At 41.1% G+C, this 22,796-nt stretch overlaps 1 protein-coding gene across 1 annotated transcript; it reads right to left on the bottom strand.

Moving 5' to 3' along the window:
- Window positions 1-1,128: 1,128 nt before the first annotated feature.
- Window positions 1,129-7,625, bottom strand: dselb (dermatan sulfate epimerase like b). The gene has a single exon (XM_085419038.1). The coding sequence runs from the start codon at window positions 6,634-6,636 to the stop codon at window positions 2,980-2,982; it is 3,657 nt and encodes a 1,218-aa protein (XP_085275164.1). The 5' UTR covers window positions 6,637-7,625; the 3' UTR covers window positions 1,129-2,979.
- Window positions 7,626-22,796: the final 15,171 nt, after the last annotated feature.

Below are 22,796 nucleotides of genomic sequence, written 5' to 3'. Positions count from 1 at the left end.
TAGTGAAACTGATATATTTGGATCACTTTCTGGTTAGAAGTAAGTAAGAGTGTGGCCACATTTGGGTATTGGCCCTTTTAATTGAAAGATGATTTTCTAATAGTCATCAATTCTGCAGTTGCTATCAGTTCAGTTCCAATTGATTACATTTAGTAGTTACTAACTGTACATATTAATAAATATTAAGACTTATTTTCTGGAGTAATGCATAAGTTAATAAAAATAAACACAAAAATTGAGCAGTATACAGGCTCTGTAAAAATACTATTATTCCAAGGAAAGCAAACGGAGGAAAAACATAGTTTATGCTGCAAAGGTTTATAATCATTTCTATAAATTTGGGTTTAATCATTGTTTTTGTCAGAGAGGTAGAGTTTAGTTTTGCATCATTCTCTTGTCTTCTCTTTAAATGACACCAGTAATTGTCTGGTTAAAAAAAGAAATGAAGTTATTAGTTATGTCCCAGCTCTCTGTGAAGCCTGAATAATTATTAAGCACGTATGCATACAGGGGGAAGATTACTCCTGAATTCAGAACGAATGGAACTACTTTACAAGCAGAGACTGCAGGTCCAGACTTGTAGAAACCTTCCAAAGCATTTGCCTGAGGTTTTTCTGTGAATAATGTGCCTCTGCGTGGAAGCATTAGGCACAGAGGACCCTGCCAAGCATTAGAGTGTTACAGGAGGGATCAAGAACAAATGAGTAATGAAATGACTGACTCACCATTCTGAGACATAAGACACAGCATGTGCTCTTTCGAAGCCTGCTCCTGTTAAGGGAGTTTCAGTCAGAGCATGGCATTAGAACTTCCTGACATGTTTTTAATTGTTGGTTCCTCCTTGTCATGCACATCACCCATATAAGCAATTAGGCTTCTGTCATCCGTGTCTAATAAAATGGAGATTGTGCTAGTGCAAAAATGTGGCAGCACAAGCGTCTGCGTAAACAGACACATTACTAGCAGGTTAGCCGTAATCATACGGAAAGAGAGCACGTACAAATTAAAATTTATGTTCTGTCTTTTGTAGCGAAGGATAATAGCTAGTTTAACATGAGTATAAAAGCAGCTAATGAGGACAAACGCCTTATAATCACATGGCCTATGCCATTGTGGAAAATAATACACTACACCTAAACAAAGACTGGTTGTCAATATATTTATGAATTTATTCTTTTCGTTACATTAATTTCTCTTTCTGCTCCAGATCCAGAAAAAGAAAACTGTCAAAAAAGAAATGATTGTAATTCAAGGCCACAGAAGCAAGGAACCATATCCCCACAAGCAAATACAAAACAGAGTTGGTAACAGGATTGCAACACCAAAGTGAAAGCATGTCTGCCAAGTCTACACATTCAAAGACCACGAACATCAAACGGGTTTTCCAGCCAGTCAAGGGTTTCAGTGTTCATAGAGAAAAAAACAAACAGGACTGCTTCTAGCCAAGGAAAGATGGATATTTCCAAATGAACACTGAGTATTCTGTGTACAGATGCGATGGCGAGTTTAGAAACGAGTGCACCATCTGCATGTTACATGTGATCCATTTACAGTACAGAAATGTCTAAGCAAGACAGCATCAAAGGTTACTGAGTAGCATTTTTTTTTTTACCCAGGCCAAGGAGCATAACATCACAGAGTAAAAATGGTCTCTGATTTTTTTTTTTTTTTACCTATACTTCATATTCATCTGTGTTCAGTGCAAGGCTCACTGGACTCTTTAAAGACAAAAACCTAAAATATGATTGGCTATCTGAGTGACTGCAACTGGAAATAGAAACACGTGTTGTTTGCTTTTCCTTCAGGCCTTTATAGTGAATATATCACAGCAATAAAACACAGTAAGCCTCTGCTATGGCATCTTGCAGATTAATATAACTAGCTGAGGGGGGTGCTTTGGAAATTGCTTTGACTAGAAATGTGTCAAGGCTGACAGTTTCTTTTTTTTACCAGTTTGATCCCTATTAAGCACATCCCTCAGATCTAATTCAATAAATGCTAAAGGGAGTTACAATAATGGTATTCATTCCTGATCCTTTAGGATATATATCTTTAGAACTCATAAATACTTTACTTTCTTTCTTCTACACATATTTTATATATCTTCAGAGATTTTATGCTTCCATAATAATTAAGCGGATACAGTAAAGTTAGCCCTGGAAAATGCACTGAATCCCACATACAATCAGATTTTGTGAAAGTGCTAAACTGCTGTGACATCTTTGAGTTTCTAACTAAAATCCTTCGTACAACAAAAATACAATCTATCACTTGAGTTTAAAAAAAAACACCAGTCATCTTCTTGTTCTCCATTTTCAACCCCTTACAATGCAGCATTTTTTATACAGTTTTAAAGGGAAACAGCATTCAACAGTTCAGACAGGAAAATGACAGCCCAAATTAGCTGTCTCCTACAACTTCAAAACTTATTAATGAGCTTCATAACATATCTGTTCCAAACCAATAAATGTACTGCCACTTCCCAAAAAAAGAAAAAAAAATCAAATAACCAAGCTTTGAATTTTGCACAAAGCATTTTTTCCTCACACCACGGTTGTTGGGTAGTATCATAAAATTTATGTTGAAATTCAGTGATATTCATCAGTATGTAAGACAAGACAGGTCTAAAGTTTCAGTCGATAAAAAGAGCGCTACAAGTAACTGTAGAGGGCTGCTTAGAGGGAGAAGAACAATAAAATGAGCTCCCTTCCACCTGTTCCAATGCAAAGTATTCCTCCCTCACAAACATCTGTCGCTGTAGTCGATACAATACTGTACACACACCCAAACAAATACAACTGAGGGAGAAAGCTTGAAGACAGACGGAGAGACAGCACAGTTTTTCTTCAACTTTTAACATTGGTTTTTTTTTTTCAGCTCAGTGCAAAAAGAAAAAGAAAAAAGAATACATTACAGAGCTGGCTGTGACTGGCAGCTACAGTAAACAAAGACAGCTCAATATCAGCTGACCAGCAGCGGTTAACTGGTGAACCTAGTGTAACCCAGCCTCTTCAACACACTTCCACACACATCCTCTATCAGTCGAACGTCCTTTCGAGACATTTTCTGTCTCCATATGTTAATGTTGGCTGGTGAGATGTCTCCTTCATACATTAGATTGTACAGGTTCGTAGAGGTGGTGAATATGAGTTGATTGAGGGCTGTGGGTGACACAGGCACCCCCAGAAATGTGTGTATTGTCTCTGCCGTCTCCTGGGGGAAGTTGACCACATCCTCAAACCTCACTCGGAGAAAGGACTCCTCGGGAAGGCTCTCGCTGACCCTCAGAGCGGCTGCGGTGTGTGCCAGCCACAAATGAGCCAGAATCAAAACAGGATTTGTCTCATAACGGGACAGTAGCCTCTGGATCATTTTAAACTCTGGCGCAACAGCTGAGCACCCATCCCTGACAGCATCCTCCTTGAATATCAAGGAAAGGTGCTGTGGGATGTTTTTAAGGGAGTATAGGCTGGGTTTGCTGTTATAAACCATGAGATAAATCCATGCTCTCGGGTCTCTCACCAAGTATATTGTCCTCAAGGAAAGTCCCACTACCTCCTGAATGAAAGGTAGTTTGAGTGTCCAGCTTCCACTCTGCATGTTGATTACCACCCGGGCGTTAGGGTACTCTGCAACATGCCTTCTCATTTCCCTTACATACTCTGCATCTCTGTCCAGACTAGCCCTCAGTTTGCCCTTCAGGTCAGATGCTGGTTCTCTCTTCCTGGATCTTTTCTTTCTGTCCCTGGGGACGCTGACTCTCTGGGTCTGCTTGACCCTGCTGCCCTCTACGAGCTGAATATTTTGCAAGTGCAGCTTTGTGTTATGCACTAGCGAATGCAGCCAGCCCTGGATAATCTTAAACCGTGCGTTCACGGCGTCTGACCTTGACCATTCACAGGCATCGACCAGGGTGTCAAACTCAAACTCAGTCTCGGGAATGTCCACATGCTCGGTGGGGACCCTTATATAAACAAAGTCTGAGCTATTGTAAAAAAGGTGCTTGAGTATTTCCGATCCCGATCCGGGAAGGGTCGTTATGACAACAGTGGGAAGGGGGAGCCGGTGCTGCTCGTACAATCTTATTTGTTTGTTTACTTCGCTTTTGGCACCCGCACCTTTCCATTTTACCCCACAGAGAAGCTGATCGCAGCTGTTAGAGACAAACAGCAGCTCGGCTATCCACAGAATGAGCACGGTGAGGAGTGCGTAACGCATCAGCCTGCTGAAGCAAACATAAAACTTTCTCTGCATGGTCAAAAATCCTATAGCCACACAGAGAACGACCCCCGCTATTACATTGACTGTGAAACCAAAGTCAAACAGCTGATTATCACTGCTGATTTGTTTAGGGAGGATTTGTGTCCCAAGGCCGTATCGGGTGATTTGATATCTATCCTCAACTTTACTGTGACCTCCAAATCCCAAATAACTCAACCTTGCCCCAATGTCTTTATAGTTTGTAGCAATGGACACAATCTTCTCTGTGTTATTAATGATTAAAGAAAGCCTCACTCCATTTTTGCTGTTATCTATAAATCTACAGTTGGACACTTTGACATACGGTCCGTGCAGCACGTAAGCCACTCTGCTGACCGGGCCTGTCATTTGGAAAGTAACGTTTATATACTGCGTCCACCTCTTTTTAAACTCAGCCGCCTGCTCTGCTTCCTGTATCCGTGTTTCAGGGCTGTGGCCCTGAGTGTCAAACCAGAACATTTTATAATGAGCATCCCACACATCCATCATCGCGCCGTTATATCTGTCCATGAATCTGAAAGGAACGTATTTAAAGTCAATGTCGAGATTGTGGAAAAAAGCACTGAGTGACTTTATAGGTGAATCACCCCATTTTTCTACATGGTCAAGGACTAGCAAAGTCTGCGAGTTGAGCAGAACCAAAGCTCTGAATACACTCTTTAGTCTCATGGCAGGTGAATAAGCCAGCACGGCTTCCCCACTCACAAACATCGTATCCTTGTGTGACAAAGCGGCAATCACCTCACCTCTAGCGTCACCCACCCCTTCATCGGTCCAGCGCAGCCACTTAGCGCACTCCCCCAACTGACCCTCCCATGGATTGTTACACTGGCTGGTAGGAGATGGACTGAACACTAAAACATTGTTAAGGTAGCTGTACTTTGGACCATAAAGTGCTTCAGACACAAATACTTGCCCATTAGGAGCAAAAGTAAAAGAGTTCTGGTCTGGGTGCTCATGACCAGGGTTAAAGCTGTTCCAGCCATCCACCCAGGAGTAAGGCTTGTCATGGACAATGTCATAGACTGCACGGCCACCCAGGCTGCCAGACTTAAAGGAGACAAAAGTATTACTCTGGCCATTGGGAAGCCCAGCTCCGTATGTAACCACACCCCAGTTTGAGAAAATATGCATTTTAGCTTTGCCAAAATTGTGGGGAGGCTGCGGCGTGAGGTGGGAGTTGTACCAGATGTATTCTGTGTGAAGTGTAGCCCAGCGCTGGGCAGATGACTGCCCCATGGGGCCGTCCTTCGGCCGATGCTTTCGAATCTGTTGAGCCAGCCAGTTGCCCGTTCCATTCTTCATGATGAACGTGTCGAGGAAAACAAGCTGGCTCTCTGGACCATAAAACCAGTTGTAGTTTGAATCCGCAATGCCGACTGTTCTCTGAAAGCCCGGCAACAGCGTGGCATAATAAAACCAAAAGTGGCCCCGCAGCCAGTTGTTCTGCATGTTGTCTATGTTGAAATGACGCTGAGCTAAGAACACATACTGGGTGATAGACTTGGCTGTGTAGCTTCCGTAGGCTACTCCCTCATCCAGGGAGCCATCAACAACGTGATTCAAAAGAAACATTGTTTTCTCCATATAGTTAACTGCCACTTGTTTCCAGATCATTGACTCTGGGTCGTCATGTGACCCCACCACTATTGCACCTGTCAGGATGGCTAATATGTTGGTGGTTTGATGATTTTGGAGATACTGTTTGCCCCATCCTCTGTACTTAGAGAGCTCATACAGCTCCACCGTCTCAGCGCGAATTTTCTTGAGGTATAAATCCTTTCTACGCTGATCCAGGTAGGAGTAAATAAAGTCATAAGCAGTAGCAAACCCAGTGAGAGAGTGCGCCATGGGCACCTCATCGTTCGGTGCACTGGTCACCTTCCAGTCTGAATATTCGGCCATCCTATCCATAAACTTGATAAGAAACTGCAGAGCAGCAGAATCCTCTGGGCACAACAGGCAGTAGAGAGCCAGGGGAGGCAGGTTGTTCCCATAAATCTCATTCCACTTGCTTGTAAACTCCTCATGTTTCACAGGGGGCAAGTAAAAGGGAACATTAGACAACATAGTGAGCACAGCAGCTCTGATGACTTTAAATATGTGACTGTGGGTGGTAGAGGACCTTTGCCTCAAGTGTAACACATCCACTTGGTTAAAATATAGGTTGGGATGGGAGTCAGCAGACTGGAGCTTCCAGTGCTCACTCGCTCTGTCTTGTGTGAGCTTGACCTGCAGCAAGTCATCTGTGAAAACGTCTCTGTCTGTGGTGTTGAAGACCCCCGAGAAAGCTGTGCCCACTGCGAACAATGGTAGTAAAAAAGCTGAATATACAACCCAGCTGCCAGCCATTTTTCCAGGTGTTTGCGAGCACATTTTACACTACAGGGTTTTAAAAAGTAATTAGCTGACAGTTTTCTTCAGTAAAAGTGTTGCAATATCCCGGAAAAAATAAGTTTTCAGAGTGAAAGTCCAGATTACGTTTAAATATTAGGGATGCACAAGTCCATGTCGTTTTTATTTTAAAAGATAATATGATGCAATATCAAATTCCTGGGCATGATAGTCAAGAACAAGGATTAAAAAAAACTTTCGTGCAGAAGCAAGCACTATCCAAATCCAAGTGCAACAATGTTTGCAACAGTTTGCAAAGGCAGCAAAACACATCATAAATAAATATAAATAAATCTCTGATGGTAAGAAGATCTTTTTCCTATGTTTTTGAATTAAAATACAAGAAAAAAATCCTTATGCCTGCATGGTGCCGTTCGTCTTCATAGTAATATGGGCACTCGCGACGACTGGCGTCTCCCCCTTTGCCAGTAACTCATATTGATCTCCTCCCCAAAACATTTCCTCTCGGACAAACATCAGTCAGCCCCAGTCTGTGTCCGGTCCAATCACAGCCACCCAAAGGCTCCGTGTGCAGCCCGACCGAGCCGCAACATCCACGGACATAAACCTCAGCAAACAACGCATCTCCGCTGCAAACATTGCTTGGTACCTCCGCTGCAGAGACGCCAAATCCTTAATTTTGCAAATCCTGATCGGGTAATTGATCTGTTTGCATTGTTGAAAAGCAGTCCTCTCCTCTCCTCGCGCTTTATCTTCTGCTATTAGTGCGGGTGAAGTCCGAAAGGAGGAAAGTTGTCGTCACTCCTCAAGTATTCAAAGAATGAGACATTTTCCCCCGATTGTCCGCAGAAAACAGCGAATCAGCCCGCCGAATGGAAAAAAAATCCACGTGGAAATCTGCCGTATCTGTGGGAATATTGGTGTTCCCGCTGGCGTTTGAGACGCACACAACTGAGCCTGTGTATTATGTGTGTATCCCCGGACGCGTCTCCGTTGTGTCCTCCCGACTGTTCAGCACAGTCAGTTTGATTGTTTTCCTGCACTGGATGGAAAAATTTCCACTGTACAAACTGTAGAGGGAGCCGTGACTTCAGAAGCCCGGTCTCATCTCTCACAGAGTGTGGGGAGGCTTAATATTCACTCCATTATTATTTATTTTCGTATTCCTGAGCGATGTTAAGTTTCTACCTAACATTAGGGCAGCAGCAGGTGATAAAACACGTTTTAGTATCTCTTTAATGTGATCTGCACGACTCTTTTATTGTGTCATTTAAGGTTCAAGGTTCAAGGTTTATTATTTGTCACATGCATAGTTATACAAGTATAACACACAGTGAAATGTAGTCTGACACGCTCCTCGACATGTGCAAAAATGGGGGGGGGGGGGGGGGGGGGTAGAGGAAGAACACACACATATACATACATATATATATATATATATATATATATATATATACATTGGGTGAATGAATGTGCAGTAGTAGCAGCAAGCAGGTGAATTCTGTACATTAATATGAATAGACATCTGACTATTTTACAGGATAGACAATATAAACATATTTAAAATTAAAGGAATTTAAAATGTACATTGTGCCTTGGTTTAGTGTCTGGAAGAGAGTCCTGTCTCAGTCAATTATAGATGATGTGAGAGGGCGGGTGTGTGTGTTTAGGGCACGGATGGCTTGGGGATAGAAGCTCCTCTTGAGTCTCTCTGTCCTTGCCCGGATGATGCGGAACCTTCTACCAGATTGCAGAAGTTGGAACAGTTTGTTGCCAGGATGGGACGGGTCCTTCAGTATCTGCGCTGCTCTAGTCCGGCATCTCCTGGTGTAGGTGTCCTGAAGTGGGGGGAGAGCAATCCTGCAGCAGCGTTCTGCTGTACGGATCACTCTCTGGAGAGCTTTTTGGTCCTTCACACAGCTGTTCCCAAACCACGATGTCATGTTCTGTGTGAGGATGCTCTCCACAGCGCCTGTATAGAAAATCCTGAGGATCTTTGGAGAGACCCTGAACTTCCTCAGTTGTCGTAGGTGATACAGGCGCTGCCTAGCCTTTTTGGTCTGGACCTGAATGTGGGCAGCCCATGTCAGGTCTGAGGAGATGTGGACACCAAGATACTTGAAGGACTGCACCCTCTCCACTGGAGCTCCATTGATGATAATGGGCTTGTAGTCTCTGTGCTGACCCCTTCTGAAGTCCACCACCAGCTCCTTGGTCTTGCCGACGTTCAGCTGGAGGTGGTTGTCCTGGCACCATGATGCCAGATTCTTCACTTCATCCATGTAGGCCGCCTCATCGTTGTTGGAGATGGCACCCAACACCACTGTGCCGTCAGCAAACTTCACAATAGTGTTGGAGCCATGGGTGGCCACACAGTCTGAAGTGTAGAGGGAGTAGAGCAGTGGCGAGAGGACACATCCCTGAGGTGCTCCTGTGTTGATGGTGATGCTGTTAGAGACGCATCTACCCACCCTCACCACCTGAGTTCTGCCAGTGAGGAAGTCCAACACCCATGCACACAGACGTCCCAGATCCCTGAGCTTTGTGAACAGTCTGCAGTCTGGATGATGGTGGATCTTTTGAAGCATGTGGGGACCACAGACTTCGCCAGGGACTCGTTGAAGATGTAAGTGAACACACCTGCTAGCTGGTCAGCACAGCAGCGCAGCTGTGCTAATCTGGCATTTGCAAAAATAATAAAGACAGTGATATGGAAAGGAACAGTAGGCGTATGCATCGGCATACAGTTTAATTCACAGCACCTCAGAGGAAAAGTTAGGCAACTTGCAAAATACTTTCCGCCCCCCTTTCTTTTGTAAAAGAAGATGAGAATTAACACAGATAATGAGCTTGCTTTCGTCCATTCAGTTTAAGGCTGATGCAGCTATAATGTGTAGCCCAGAAGTGGACGCAAGAATCACAACTTCATCTCCATTGAGCAAAATCAGCTCTCTGCTATATTTGCTTTGTTTAATATGCAGGAAAAACCGTTTTAGCAACAAAATTTTGGAAATTACAGGTTGTGTTGGTGAGGCTATTTCTTAGTATGTGCTAATATATAAATAGTGCACGTCAAAGTCACTGTTAAAGAGGTGGCAGAGGTTGTGGTGCAGGAGGATGGACAAACAGGAGAAAGTTTAGAGAATGTTTTATGAATAGAGCATTAACAAAAACACTTTGCTGATGCTTTCGGGGGTGACATTTATCCCACTCATAGTCAGTGTCGATCCTTTTGTTTATTGCTGATGATTGATTTGATGCTGGGTTCCCTCCTTTCCTCCGTTCCCATCCATTATTCCAAACTACCTTATAACACTGCACAATAGCGTCATATGTAATTTACAGACACTGCAGCAGTAACAGAGATCACACGTACCTTTCAGTAAAAGAGCATTTTCACCCCCAAATGTCAAACTATGCTTTTAACATACAAATCATCATTACAGTTGACATAAAGTCACCGTGACAAGTCTTGTTTCATTCTTTTCCATTTGACATTTATGCATGTATTTGTAAAAATTCAGTGCAAGTGTATGATAAGCAAACGAAAACATCATGGAAAAACATCTCAGTAAATGTTACATTTGAAAATTGGCTAAAATCTCAATCTTCATTGCATGTCTCTGCAAAAGACTCCCCTGAGGCAACAGAAAGGCCTCCAATAGCCTCCGAAACATCTCGCCTTCAAGAAATGTGTGACATTTGCCTGCCCTAACATAACCCACCACGGTCTCATTGATCAGCTCATTCATCCCTTATTAGGTTTCCGTGCAGTATTTCCATTAAACGACAGATCACTTTCCTCATAGGCAGCTTTCACGTGTGCTCTGCAGCATTGTGTCCCACAGGGACCACTGTTGCATGATGATTTTCCTCTTTTCTTTTTTTTTTTCCTCCCCACAGTTTGAAAGCTTCAGGCACAAAGTTGGCTTTATCGGCATCGCCACAGGAAATACACACTTCAATCTCTCTTAGGACAAAAATCTTCCACAGAGAAAAGCTGCACTGCAAAAAAAACTGCCAAAACATAAAAACCAATGATCATTTTGAAGTCAGTCAGACTGCTTCATAACCACAAGCGCGACAGTTCACGATTCAGAGATGAAATGCTGCTTATGAAAGGATTTTACCAAAGAAAAATAGTCAAAAGATTTAGTATTTAGCACCCTAACACAGAACCAGCTCACCCTTTTAGCTTTGCCATTTAAGCATTATACTCCACTACAGTTAATAGACTTCTAGCTTTGTTCATTGGAGGCTGTTTTTATTACAGCACAGAAAGTGTTAAAAGCATCTGTTGGCAAAAGTCGGGTGACTGGGGTTTATTTTCATAACACAGTTTATTCATTCCATCAGAATGAAACCTGACTCCGGAGAGCAGAGAAGTAGCGTGCAATATCTCCACAGTTTCCCAAAATTTCACTGGTAGAAGATAAAGCCTTTTTGGCTACACTACCTTTTATATCCATGGCAACAGGCTTGAACCATTGCAGAATTCCCCAGTATTATGGTAATACTAAAGGTCACCGGTGATGGCTCTGGAGATTTTTGTAGCTATGTATTCAGCACTGTGGCCTCAGATTCTATGTCAGAAATCTCCCCCATTGTCATGGTCCTGGGTCATTTTGGCCCAGCGTTTTGTGTTTCCTTGAAGTTCATTTTTGTGCTTTGTGTTTATTCTGATTTTGTATTGGTTTAGGGTTGAACCTGTAGTTTGGTGTGTGTATTCAGCCCTACCTGTGTCTGTCCTTGGTGCTCTGTTCATGTCCCCGTGTTGTGTTGTAAATCAGTCTGTGTGTTCCTGCTTTACTTTGAAGGCTCATGTTCTGGATTTCCTATTCTATTTTGAAGGTCTGTGTCTGTTGTCATTGTGTTCAGCTTGTGTCCTCCGGCCCTCATGTGTATTAGGTTCAGCTGTTCTTCCCTCCTGTGTGTGATTACCTGATTACCTTGTGTGTGTGTGTGTGTGTGTGTGTGTGTATATTTAGTGGGTGTCGGTCTGTGTTCATTGTCGGCTCGTCTGCGTTCTATGGTGTTCCTGTCTCTGCGTCTCTCTGCCCCGCACCCCTTTTGTATGGTCTCAGGTTTGTCATTTAGTTCTCCCAGTTTAGGTTTCTTCAGTTGTTTTGTCATGCCTCACTGCCTGTTTCTGCCATTGTCACTTTGTAAATAAACATCACTCGTATCATCAGTCACTGCTGCATTTTGGGTCCTCCCTTTCCTCCACACCACACGGCTCATTCCGCCAGCCGTGACACCCATGCTGATTAATATAAGCCTACAGATGGTTATTAATGTATGCCGTTTATTTTGTATTCATCAAGTTTATGTTGGGCTTATGGTTGTGTCTCACCTCTCTGCTGCAGAGGCGAGTCAGGCAGTGTCGCGCTCTGTTTTGGAAAGGAAAAATAACACGACACAGTTGTTACTCTTAGGAGGATTGCATTTTGGCTTTATTGATAGACAAAATTGGCAGTGTTTTTTACTTTATGATCAGCACTAACTACGCTGCCTGTTATGGCGAGGCAATGATATCGTCATATAATAAACCCCAGACTGCCTATTATGTCTAACACAGCAGTCAGATCACCTGTACCGTGATTTTCTCTCTGCTGCGAGGAGTGAGGAGAAATGGAAACCATAAACCTAGAATCGTAATCATTCCAGGCCTTTTTTTTAGTCCGAGACATACCGTAGGTCCCATAGGCACACAAAAATTGTATTAAATCTCTGAAAAACAACGGTTTCTCTTTATTTCCATTGCAGTGGCAATCTATGCTTTTGTTTTTCGCTTTCTGGCAGTCAGACAGCACCCAGATGTAAGCTCAAATATTGGCTTCAGAATATTTCAGAACACCAATGCAATGCTTAGTAGTGTGTTTTTACAGTTGCCGTATTAGCTTATAAATGCTGCAAAGACCACACAAACAAATGCAGAAATACTACAACCTGGAAAAAAGGACAGCAGCCAATAAAGCAATTTCTTACAAAAACCCACCTAATCTCTTGAAGGGACCACCTTTTCTTCTTCAGCGTTTAAAGGGCTTTCATTTCCTTCACTGAAATCAGTCCCTCTATCTGGAATCCTTCTTTGACAAAGTATAGCTGGGTTTCAGCCGACTACAAGTGCTAACCACATCTTGCTACACTTTTGTGATGTCAAGGTCGATCTGTCTTCTTCCAGTTTTCCTCTGCAATTGCAAAATTGCTGCCTTACCTAAGTGGCGACAGAAGAACTCTGAGAGAAATGATGCATCCCTCCTCCCTCCCTCCCTCTTTTCTAATTTTCTGTATCTGCTAAAAAAAAAAGTCTTAGACTAGTTTTAGTAGTTTTTATCAATTGTACATTAAAAAGGTCAAAGTTGAATTTTAGGTCAGCCTAAGGGCATCACTACATTTCTGCTGCATTCCATCATCTGCTCACATAGAAATATCCAACAAAAGAAGCCTCATATCAATATGTTTGACTCGTTGCTCTATCTCGCTGAGTATTGGGAGTAATCAGGGCAGTCCTTTGACACCAATTTCATGGTCGTCAGTGGTATGCACGGTCACAGAAAGTTGAGCATTTGTTGGTGATTAATTTTTTTCTCTCAAGTCCCCCTCAGTCCTTGCACCAGCTCTGATCTATGATGGCTAACTGAAATGAAGCTGCTCATTAAAAACTTTAGATGGGTGTTTTGAAGAATTTTTTTTTTTCCTTTTACTTAATACTAACAAAAATGGGACCAAACAGACACTTTTTTGTAGTGTGCAGTGGACCCTTCTGGTGTATGCCTACCCAAACTTTCACTTCACCATTAATTGTCCATCTGTTTAACCTCCCATGTTTCTCAGCAGAGTACTTTTGACTAATTCGAGCTTCATTCGGTTGCCTCCATATGCATTATGTCCTGTCTTCACTGGAAAATCACTCTTCCAAATGGGCTCTGTGCCAGGGGAATGTTTTTTTCTGTTTCGTACAACCACCATTCTTTGAAGATATCCTCCAAAACAAACTGGAATAACTTCTAATCACCACAAGGTCGCCTGTTGATTCTTCTCCGCCTGACTTGTATTGGGGAGAACGAATGCAGCTGGGCATCCTAATTAGAGGACGCCTCAGTGAGGTGAAATGATTGAATGATGTCAACCACAGTAAACTAACACTCTAATCACTCTCATCCACAGCTGCTTGGGACTGAGGTTGAGCAAGAGGTCCTCAAGTTGTTGCTCAGCATGAGTTTCCTTACAGCGTCAGATCAGAAGGGATGAATAGTAGATAGCCAAGTTTGCGTCAAACGTGGCTCCTGAATGCACTGTTGATTGACAAGTGGCAACTAGTGTCTCCATGCCTACTGTGACTCTCCTGCTGTTTATGCTGTCTGTTTGAAGCTTTGCAAATCTTGGCTTTGCTTAAGCTGAACAAACCTCCAGCCATACATATTGAAAGGAGTGGTGTCTGCTGACAGGCAGTGCCCTTATTAAAAATATGTCATGCTGGGAGCAAAGGGAGGTGCAAACCAGGATCTTGAAAGACTTCCTTATTTCTCTCCCTGCAGAGAATTTCAATTTCCCCCAGGAGTCTCAGATAGCTCAGCATGCCTGTGTCCTGCATCCGGTCCTGTGGGTAGAGGCAGAAGGAAAACTCCAACTGTTTGAGTTTCAAAGATGGCCTCAGTACTTTCTATCAAGTTGTCTGTCAATCACAGTCATCTTCCTCTAAATAAACTATAGAGCTTCTGTATTCTGTGGGTTCTTCTAGAGTCATTTTAGTCTCAGCTAGAGAATAGGAACCAAACATGATGAATCAAGCAGGTCATCCAACATAAATCACAAAATATATTGCTTGTCCGTGCTTCCTAAATGGGTACAGTAGAGTTTATATATCTGCAATCAGCAATAAAAACATATTTTATTATGTGCCAATATTGTTATGGTCAGTGGGAATTTCATCAACGTTGACAAAAACATTTGTGTGGTTTATGAGAGGAAATTAGAATTTGGTGGTCAAAAAGTAATGCTCTGCTCCAATCCCAGTTATTCAAAGCCATAATTAAGGGGGGGGGGGGGGGGGGGGGAGTGTAGATTGTGCCCTTTTTTCACACATGGTTAGATACAGAAATGGTGGATTAGTGGATACCTATTAAAGTCTTTACTACTATAAATATTACAGTTAGAAGCCTGTTGTTTAGATTTCAGACACATGATGGAGTTTGGGTTGAAGCCTAATCTTTTTCAACATCAAGGGCTCCTTGTTGTCATGGTTACAATACTAAATACACAGTTAAGGTTCAGGAAAAGTATTTTTTTTCTTTCAGAAAGTTGATTGTCAGTTGAAAATGGTTTGAATCTGAAAATGAAAAAGTGATGTCCCGCATTAAAGTCTGTTTTGTTTTTTGTCTTGTTTTATACTCATCCGTCCACCCTACGCTTTTTGTGCTGCGTAATAACAGAGCCTCATCTTGATAGCTTTATTATTTAAATGTCAATATAACTGATTTGAGAACTGAAATGATAGATGTTGTTGTTCTTTGGGAAAGACAGAAGGGTTTTCATTATTTTAAAGAGCATGCACATGGACAAAAACAGAAGCTATTTTTCTGATGTGCTCTCTCTTTTTTTTTTAACAATGTTCATGAAGCTGTAAAACCAATTTACCTGGATTTTAACTGTGCAAATATGAGGTAAAGAGCAGTGCTGCTAGCAATTCTAGGGTTTTAAGTGCCTTGTAGATGTTATTTTGCTGCTAATAACACTTTAAGATTTTAATGAATATTGCTCTTTCAGATACATTTGCATACTGTGCATTATATTGTTTTCTTAACTGGTTTTGCTGCACTGTTACCTTTCACTGGGGTTTGCATCTGTCTGATGTCCTTAATACCTGCTGCTTAATGTGGAAAGGCATCTGTTGTAGTTTCTGTTTGCTGATATTGTTTAATCATTCCCTACGTCCTTTTCAATTTGCGCATCAGTTGTGTCACTTCTGTTTGCACATGTTTTTCAGTTGTCTGAGGTTTTGTTTTTTTTTCTTCGCACGTTGCACATCGTTTGTGACATGTGCACTTCCGTGGCTTCCATCAACTGAAAGCAACACGATTTAGCAGCTCACATTCACTAGTGAGAAAATCCGACAGATGCAAATGCCAAGTACACACTTATGCTTACAGATGTTGTGCAGTGAGCATACATCAGCACATGCATAGTTGACATAAAGCACACCCGCGTTTGGCTCGACTGCTTTCACCTGTATTGTGAAGAAAGATCCAACTCAAAGAACATACATTTATACACCAATGGTTGTTATATTAAAATTGATATTCTGTCTTTAAACTTGCTAAATTTGGTAGTCTTTACAGTCATCTTAAAATTCAGAAGTGGTTCATTTAAATTAGATGAAATTGGAAAATGTGTGGAAACAATAGATTAGCCCATTGATCAGAAATTGGAACAATTTTTCAACACCAGCACAGTTCTTTGTGTAACGGTCACACAAAAAAAATGTTGGTCAAAACGCCAAAATTACTGTGACCATGTGTTTTGGGAATGGTTGCTTCGAACACAGGGACCAGGTCTGCAATCACTCAGCTGCAGTCACCAAAGCGCCTTTGGTGCGTCATGATGGCACTTAAAGAGCAATAAAGCAGAATCAGTCTGCTTTCAGTTTGTAATTGAATGGCATCAAGTGGACGATTACATGTGATCTGTTTATGATGATAAGTGTGATAACTCGGCCAAAATAGGAAATCTGTTGCCGTCATTTGGACATATGTTGCCATCTACATACACAGAAATTCAACTTTGAGAATCCAAAAAAATGTCATAGATTTGAAACCGAGATTCAATCCAGTTCCCTGTGGAAAAGAGACAGATTGTAGATAAGTTGACATTGATTGCAATGTGTTATCAGTCTGACAGCAAAGATTTCAGTCATCAGGCAACTTACATTGTCTAGTTCCTAAGTGCAAGGAGATTGTGGTCCTATTTTTACTCTAGTGTGACTGAACCATTAGGAACCGAGCTGTACAGTGCTGCACAGCAAAATCTCCAGTGTTAAATTATCACTGGAGATTTTGCTGTGAGTTAAATTGGCTCACAGTTTGGACTCTATTAATTAGAAGTCATGTAACTCAATTTAGTCATATCATGGTGTTTTTGACTTTTCACTGTATTTTTCAAGAAAGAATTGTGTTGTGTGCAATAAAAAAGATCATGTCAGCAATGTCTGCAGCTGTTTCAACCGATCATTTTATCTGACATTATGCCATACCAAAGTGAAGTAAATGGTGAAGCTAAGCAACTGTGTTGGGCCTTTTTTTCTTACTAATGATGGCAGCAATTCTTTGTAATGATAGCAGACTGATGGAGTGTGGAAAATGGGGACATATTGTTGAATTTGGACTTTTCTGTCTTAAGACATCTAAGGCTGTTCATTATATTTTTTTTTCTAAATTGATGGTTCATGACACAACATTTTGATAAGTACAGTTCCGGTACTTATCTGCATTAAAAGAAAGAATGCAGAGATTTTAGTGCTCCAGCCCACTGAAGTATGTTACATTGCTTTATTCATCTGTTATTTATCTGGTGCACATATTCTCAGATTAGCACATTTGTAGTTCTTTACTGAAGTACGACATGCAGTAGCTGCAGCTTTCATTGCTTTCTATATTTCTGGGAGGAATGTGAAATGTTTTGGGAGCTGTAGTATTAGCAGAAGAAGAGAGATGTTCATTAGGTTTGTTTTGTTTACATTGGCACATACAGTAGTTTTAGGTAAAGCTTTCATCGGGGGTAAAAATATTTATTTTGGGGGACAAGATTTGGCACACTTAAGAACTCCTATAAGTCTACCAATAATGTAAGTGATTATTGCTGTAAGAGATCATCAGCACATCACTAACTGTTTACTTCCACAAAATCTCAGTGATCAAAATATGCTTTTGAACATATATCGTTAGTTTTGTCTTTTGCAACTAAGAGTGAGTTTTTCAGTCTTGTTCTCTTTGTCGTGTTTGTACTTTTTGAACTGGTTGATGAGATGCAGCATACAATCAGTTTTGCCACAATATTGAGCTCAAATCAGGCCAAGTTGTAAATCAAGCAATCTGGATAAGTTGTGGCTTGTTTTCAAACCATCTAATAGGCTGAACGCTCATGATTTGTGCGTCATCAGATTATGCAGTCGTGGTATTTCCAAATATGCATAAAGTGTGATCAAAATGTTTGTTAACCAAAATAGCAAAAAATAAAAATAAAAAATCACACCATTACAAACATCTTGATACTTCTGAAACTTTCTCAATATTTTCACAGTAGAACATAGAAAATATATCACTTGTCTGAACAGAGAAAAAGTAAAATTTTAAAAAAAATATTTTAGCTCATTTTGAATTTGATTGCACCAACACACCTCGAAAACATTGGGATGGGCCCAGCAAAAGGTTGGAAAGTAAGAGCAGGCAGAGGTTTTTTTGTAAATGGCTTCTAAAAACTGTGGAGCAATATCAGAATAATGTTCCACAACATAAAAATGCAAATAATTTGGACAGCTCATCATCTACAGTACATAATATCATCAACACATCTGGAGAAGTCTCTGTGCTCAAGGCACACGGCTGAAAGTCAATATTGGATGCCCATCATCCTCAGGCCCTTAAAACAAGCATTATTCTATCATGGAAATCACTGAAGGGACTAAGAAATCCTTCCATAAATCACTGAAGTCAGAGCCATATGTGAACAGGAAAGTTCAAAGCTCATTTAAAATGGACTGAGGCAATGTGGAAAACATAAATTGACTAAAGGGAGAGTGAACATGCAGCTTTTTATTCACACTCAGTTCAAAAGCCAGCATCTCTGATGTTATGGTGGCACATTACAAACTATGAAATTGGCAGCTTCCTTGAAAGATGTACAAGCTGCCTGCCTGAAAGATTTATGTACAGGTTTTAGAGCAACATACGCTCCCATCCAGATGACATCCAGGGAAGGCATTGTAGATCTCAGCACAATGCTAAACTGCATACTGTAACTATTACAGTCCATTATACTATTATGATACTATTATGAGTCTGGGCGCCAATCTGGCCTGATTGCAGTCCAAACCATTCATCAACTGAAAATGATTGGAGCAACAAAAAATGAAAAATACATCATAGAAGTCCCAGGAGTGTTGAGTTTTTTCAGACTCCTATCATATAGTTATTTGGTCATGTAGTGCCAACATATAGTTGGAAATCTCTGGTTTAATTTCTCATGTTTTCTTTGTTCCATTGTGAATAAGATATGGGCATATGAGAAGTTACAGTAGGACTCTGTATTGAAAGCCTGACTGACGGGGACTTCACTGGTTGAACACTCCTGCTTTTGAAAAACTGTTAATTGACAGTAACCCAGCTCTGATCAGTAGTGATGCTTATAAACATAGGAGTCAGGTCAGAACAAGCTGATCTCTGCAGGTGAACATATGCAAGTGGTGAGAACAGGTTTCCTAGCGAGAAACCTTAAAGGAGAAGCCTTTGGCAGAACTTGAATCATCATACCAGAATTCAAATATGGTAGCTGTGAAGTGTAAAAAGAAAGCACAAATTTTACTGATCAGGAATGAGCCTTTAAACATCAGCAATCAGCATAAGGACACAGAGCTGTTCTACTGTAAGATATTGTGCTCTGATAGATACCCAATTTGACAATGAAGGGAGAATATTATTGCGTCTGTCATTTGTGCACACTGAAGATTTACTGATCTGAGTTCAGCTCCACAGCGCCCATGAAAAATTTACAAACAGGGGCCGTGTTGATACAGTACCTGTTCGGCTCCTCCGAGGTGCAAAATACAAGTTCTGAAACTAGGCATGAATATTTCAAGATGCTAATTTCGGCATCCCAGAGGATGATTTGAATTTTAAAAAGGCACACTTTTATGAGAGGTGACAGGAAAAGAGAAGACGATTGTAAAATCGATTTAAAAGCAGCACGAACCAAACATACAACCCATTGAAGCCAGCAATAGTTCTTTTCACTGCTGCAAAACACAGTGCCCACTCTGCTAGAACTGATTTTGTTCCTCCCCACACACTTTTACCGCTACAACCACACAGAAATGCAACGTTAACCTGACACAGTGACTCTGTACAAAAGCAAATAAACAGCCCTGTGAACTAATTCCCAATCCTCAAAGAGTGACATGTGATTTTCTCAGAGGGTACCAAATTAAGCATCCCACTGTGACTGATACATCATTAACTGCCTGTGTTGTGGTTTAGTTCTTTGCGGGTTGAGATTACAATTCCAGAGATGCTACGTTTTTTTTTTCTCCCCATTTTTTTCGTATTACTTTTACAGAGTTTGGGGTTTAATTCAAAGCTGTCAAGAGTCATCTTTTCACAGCAAACACATCAAAGAGTCTGGAGGAGAATCTCTGTTCTCCTAGGTGCACATTATTCAATGGGCAAACTGCTTCTCATAGTTTGGGTTCTACATCTTGTCAGCTTCTGTGGCTGATGTGTCTCTGTGAAGCATGGGAATTGGAGCTCAGTTTCTAGTGTCACTCACAGCAGCATCCAGTGGGAAACTGCACAGTCTCTGAAAAGGGACTGAAAGATGAGACTCAGTGCAGAGATAACTGTGCACTATGCAGCTGTGTACTTCACATCATGTAATGTTTTGGCAGGAGAGCAGACCTCGTCCGCAGCCTGCACCACTGGCCCTATTCCCCCAACTCCATCTGTGATGTACACTGAGTGGTGTATGAGAGTTTTACATAAATTCATGAGACTATTTGGCCCTAATTAAAATCCATAAACAACTGAAGTGCAAGTTCACCTGCAGTTCACAGCAAAATGTCTCATTGATTTCCTGGATTCTTACAACAGCAAACGCATTCTGAGTGGTGGCAAAATCATTGGTTTGCAAATAATCTTCCCCTCCAGAAAATAATTCTGTAGATGAACAGTCATGCTACGGAGACTTTACATCTCAACTTGGGTTTTCTGCAACCTTTTTTTAGGGGTATCATCACATGCAGCGATGCAGGCTTCTGCATCCTGCTTTTCAGAATGCTTGCATAGTTGCTCCACTGCCTGAATGGCAGTGTGAGACTGTTCAATACATTTTCTCAGAAAGAAATATCTCAACAAAAATGTGATGATCCCCAGAGGATAAATCCTCATAGTTACCAGCTGCCCATCTCACACCAGCAGGAGGTCCGTGTTTACACATATCCTGTGAAGGCATTCTAGATGAATCTGCTCTAAATTTCCAATTTGCAGATGCTATATCATCATACTCACTTATGTGATGGTCCATTTATTTGTATTTCAGTGCTATATTTCAGGTAATGGATGGATTTCCATGAAATTTGGCCCAAACATGAATGGCATTTCTACCAGGAGAGGCTGTATTATTAGTGCAGTGCAAAGTAGTAAAAGCCTGCTAATACGCTACATCAAAATGCTCAATATTATATCTGCTACATACCAGCAATGTTAGCTTTGTCACTGTGAACACATCAGAGCACACATTTACACTCAGGATAATACACGAAAGCCGCTGACCTGTTTTCATTTCCATCCATCCTATGAGGTTTCCAGCCTATCCTTATTCTCAGACTGCCAGACTGATTTCCTGCCTGGCAGACACAGAATAGCGCTTGGAGACCTGGCCTGAAGATTCAGCACTACAGGCCACAAAGACTTCAAAGAGCGTCAGCATTAGGAGTGACCAGGAGCTGAATGCTTCCTGCATAATTTTCTGGTAAGGCTGAGCAATCATGTTTCCCGCTTTGTTTAGGTTGCAAGCCTGACCCAAAGGCAGCACGATGTTGTCTTGCAATGAGTTGTTGCTGCAAGTTTTCACGAGAGTACAGCGTGTTGCTCTTCAAGTGATATTCTCAGCACGGGTTCATTGAAATGCTTAATGCTTGAACAGCTAAATCATCCAATTATGAGCATTTGAAAAATAATTATGCACAGTAAGCAGTCTTGTCTTTGAATTTGTTGGTGAAAATCGATATTTTTCTAGGTTTAAAATTGCTTAGGTAAGACCGGTAGGGAACAAAAAGTGATAAGGACAGTGGATTCCCTGTAAAGATGTGTCTGCAGCATACTGAGAATGTTGAGATTAAAACACACTTTGATGAAAAATGGAATTATGAACACAGGCTTGTCTTCACTGAAGGATGCCTCCCCAGAAAAAGAACTGCCTTCCTGAGCCTTGAAGTAAATCCCTTGACATCTCCTGATGTGATTTTTAATTAATTCTGAAGTTTCTTTTAAAAACACAGAAACTTTCCCCTTGCGGGGAACATCCTTTGGTGATGTGGTTTGACTTTTAAGAGGATGTCTTAATTCAGTCGCAAAATACCACCAATTTAATTTAAGCAGATTATGGCAATAACACATAAAAAAGGTTTCTTGCTAAACATTAAAGTAACTTGCTATGACTTGATACAACAAAGCATCAAGTAAATAAACGTGTCAACCAGTAATATGTACTGCAAACGACTTCCATAGACAGTTTTTCTGCCTTGGTTTGGATCTACTCTTCTCTGGCAGCAGGACTAGTTCTAATTACAAGTTATGTAATAATTTAGCAACATAATCTTGGCCTTCCATATTTATGATATCACTGGCTGAGATAGTCTGCCTCGAACAGATTTTCAGACTCACAGTGAGATGCAGAAATGCTCAATTTGTATCAGGTCTTGTTATTGAAACAGCTCTGGCAAATACTGCTGAGCTCTTCATTGGACAAACACTTGTGCCTTGTTGACATTAAAACCGTCCTCTGCCAAGAGTTCCCATCAGGAATTTGATGAAGTCAATGATATTTCTAAACTCTTGTGCCTTAAAGTGGTGAACAGAAAGTAATATATTTCCTCAAACAAATAAATAAAACAAAATGTTATATTGGGCATAAATACTTCTCACACTTTTGTTGCAGTGCGCTGACATACACACAGATATACTTTTACATCACAGCAAAAACATTGCTCGTGTATATTATTGTTTTTGTTTTGCTTTGTTTTCTTTATAAGAAAATGAAGATTTTTTTTAAAGAATTTTATGTGGTATGGCAACAACAAATAATAAAAAGAAGAAAACCAAGGCAATATTTCAGCTGTCAGTTTGTGCCAAATCCCGTTAACCAAACTGGCTTCTCCATGCAACCCCTACCCCACCTACCCCAATATTTCC

The sequence above is a fragment of the Rhamphochromis longiceps genome, linkage group LG9 (assembly GCF_057381845.1).
Source record: "Rhamphochromis longiceps isolate RC_006_pf linkage group LG9, R_longiceps_female_GT1.1, whole genome shotgun sequence".
NCBI lineage: Eukaryota > Metazoa > Chordata > Actinopteri > Cichliformes > Cichlidae > Rhamphochromis > Rhamphochromis longiceps.
Note: the sequence above shows the minus strand (reverse complement) of the source record. Positions and strands in the feature narration are given on the sequence as shown.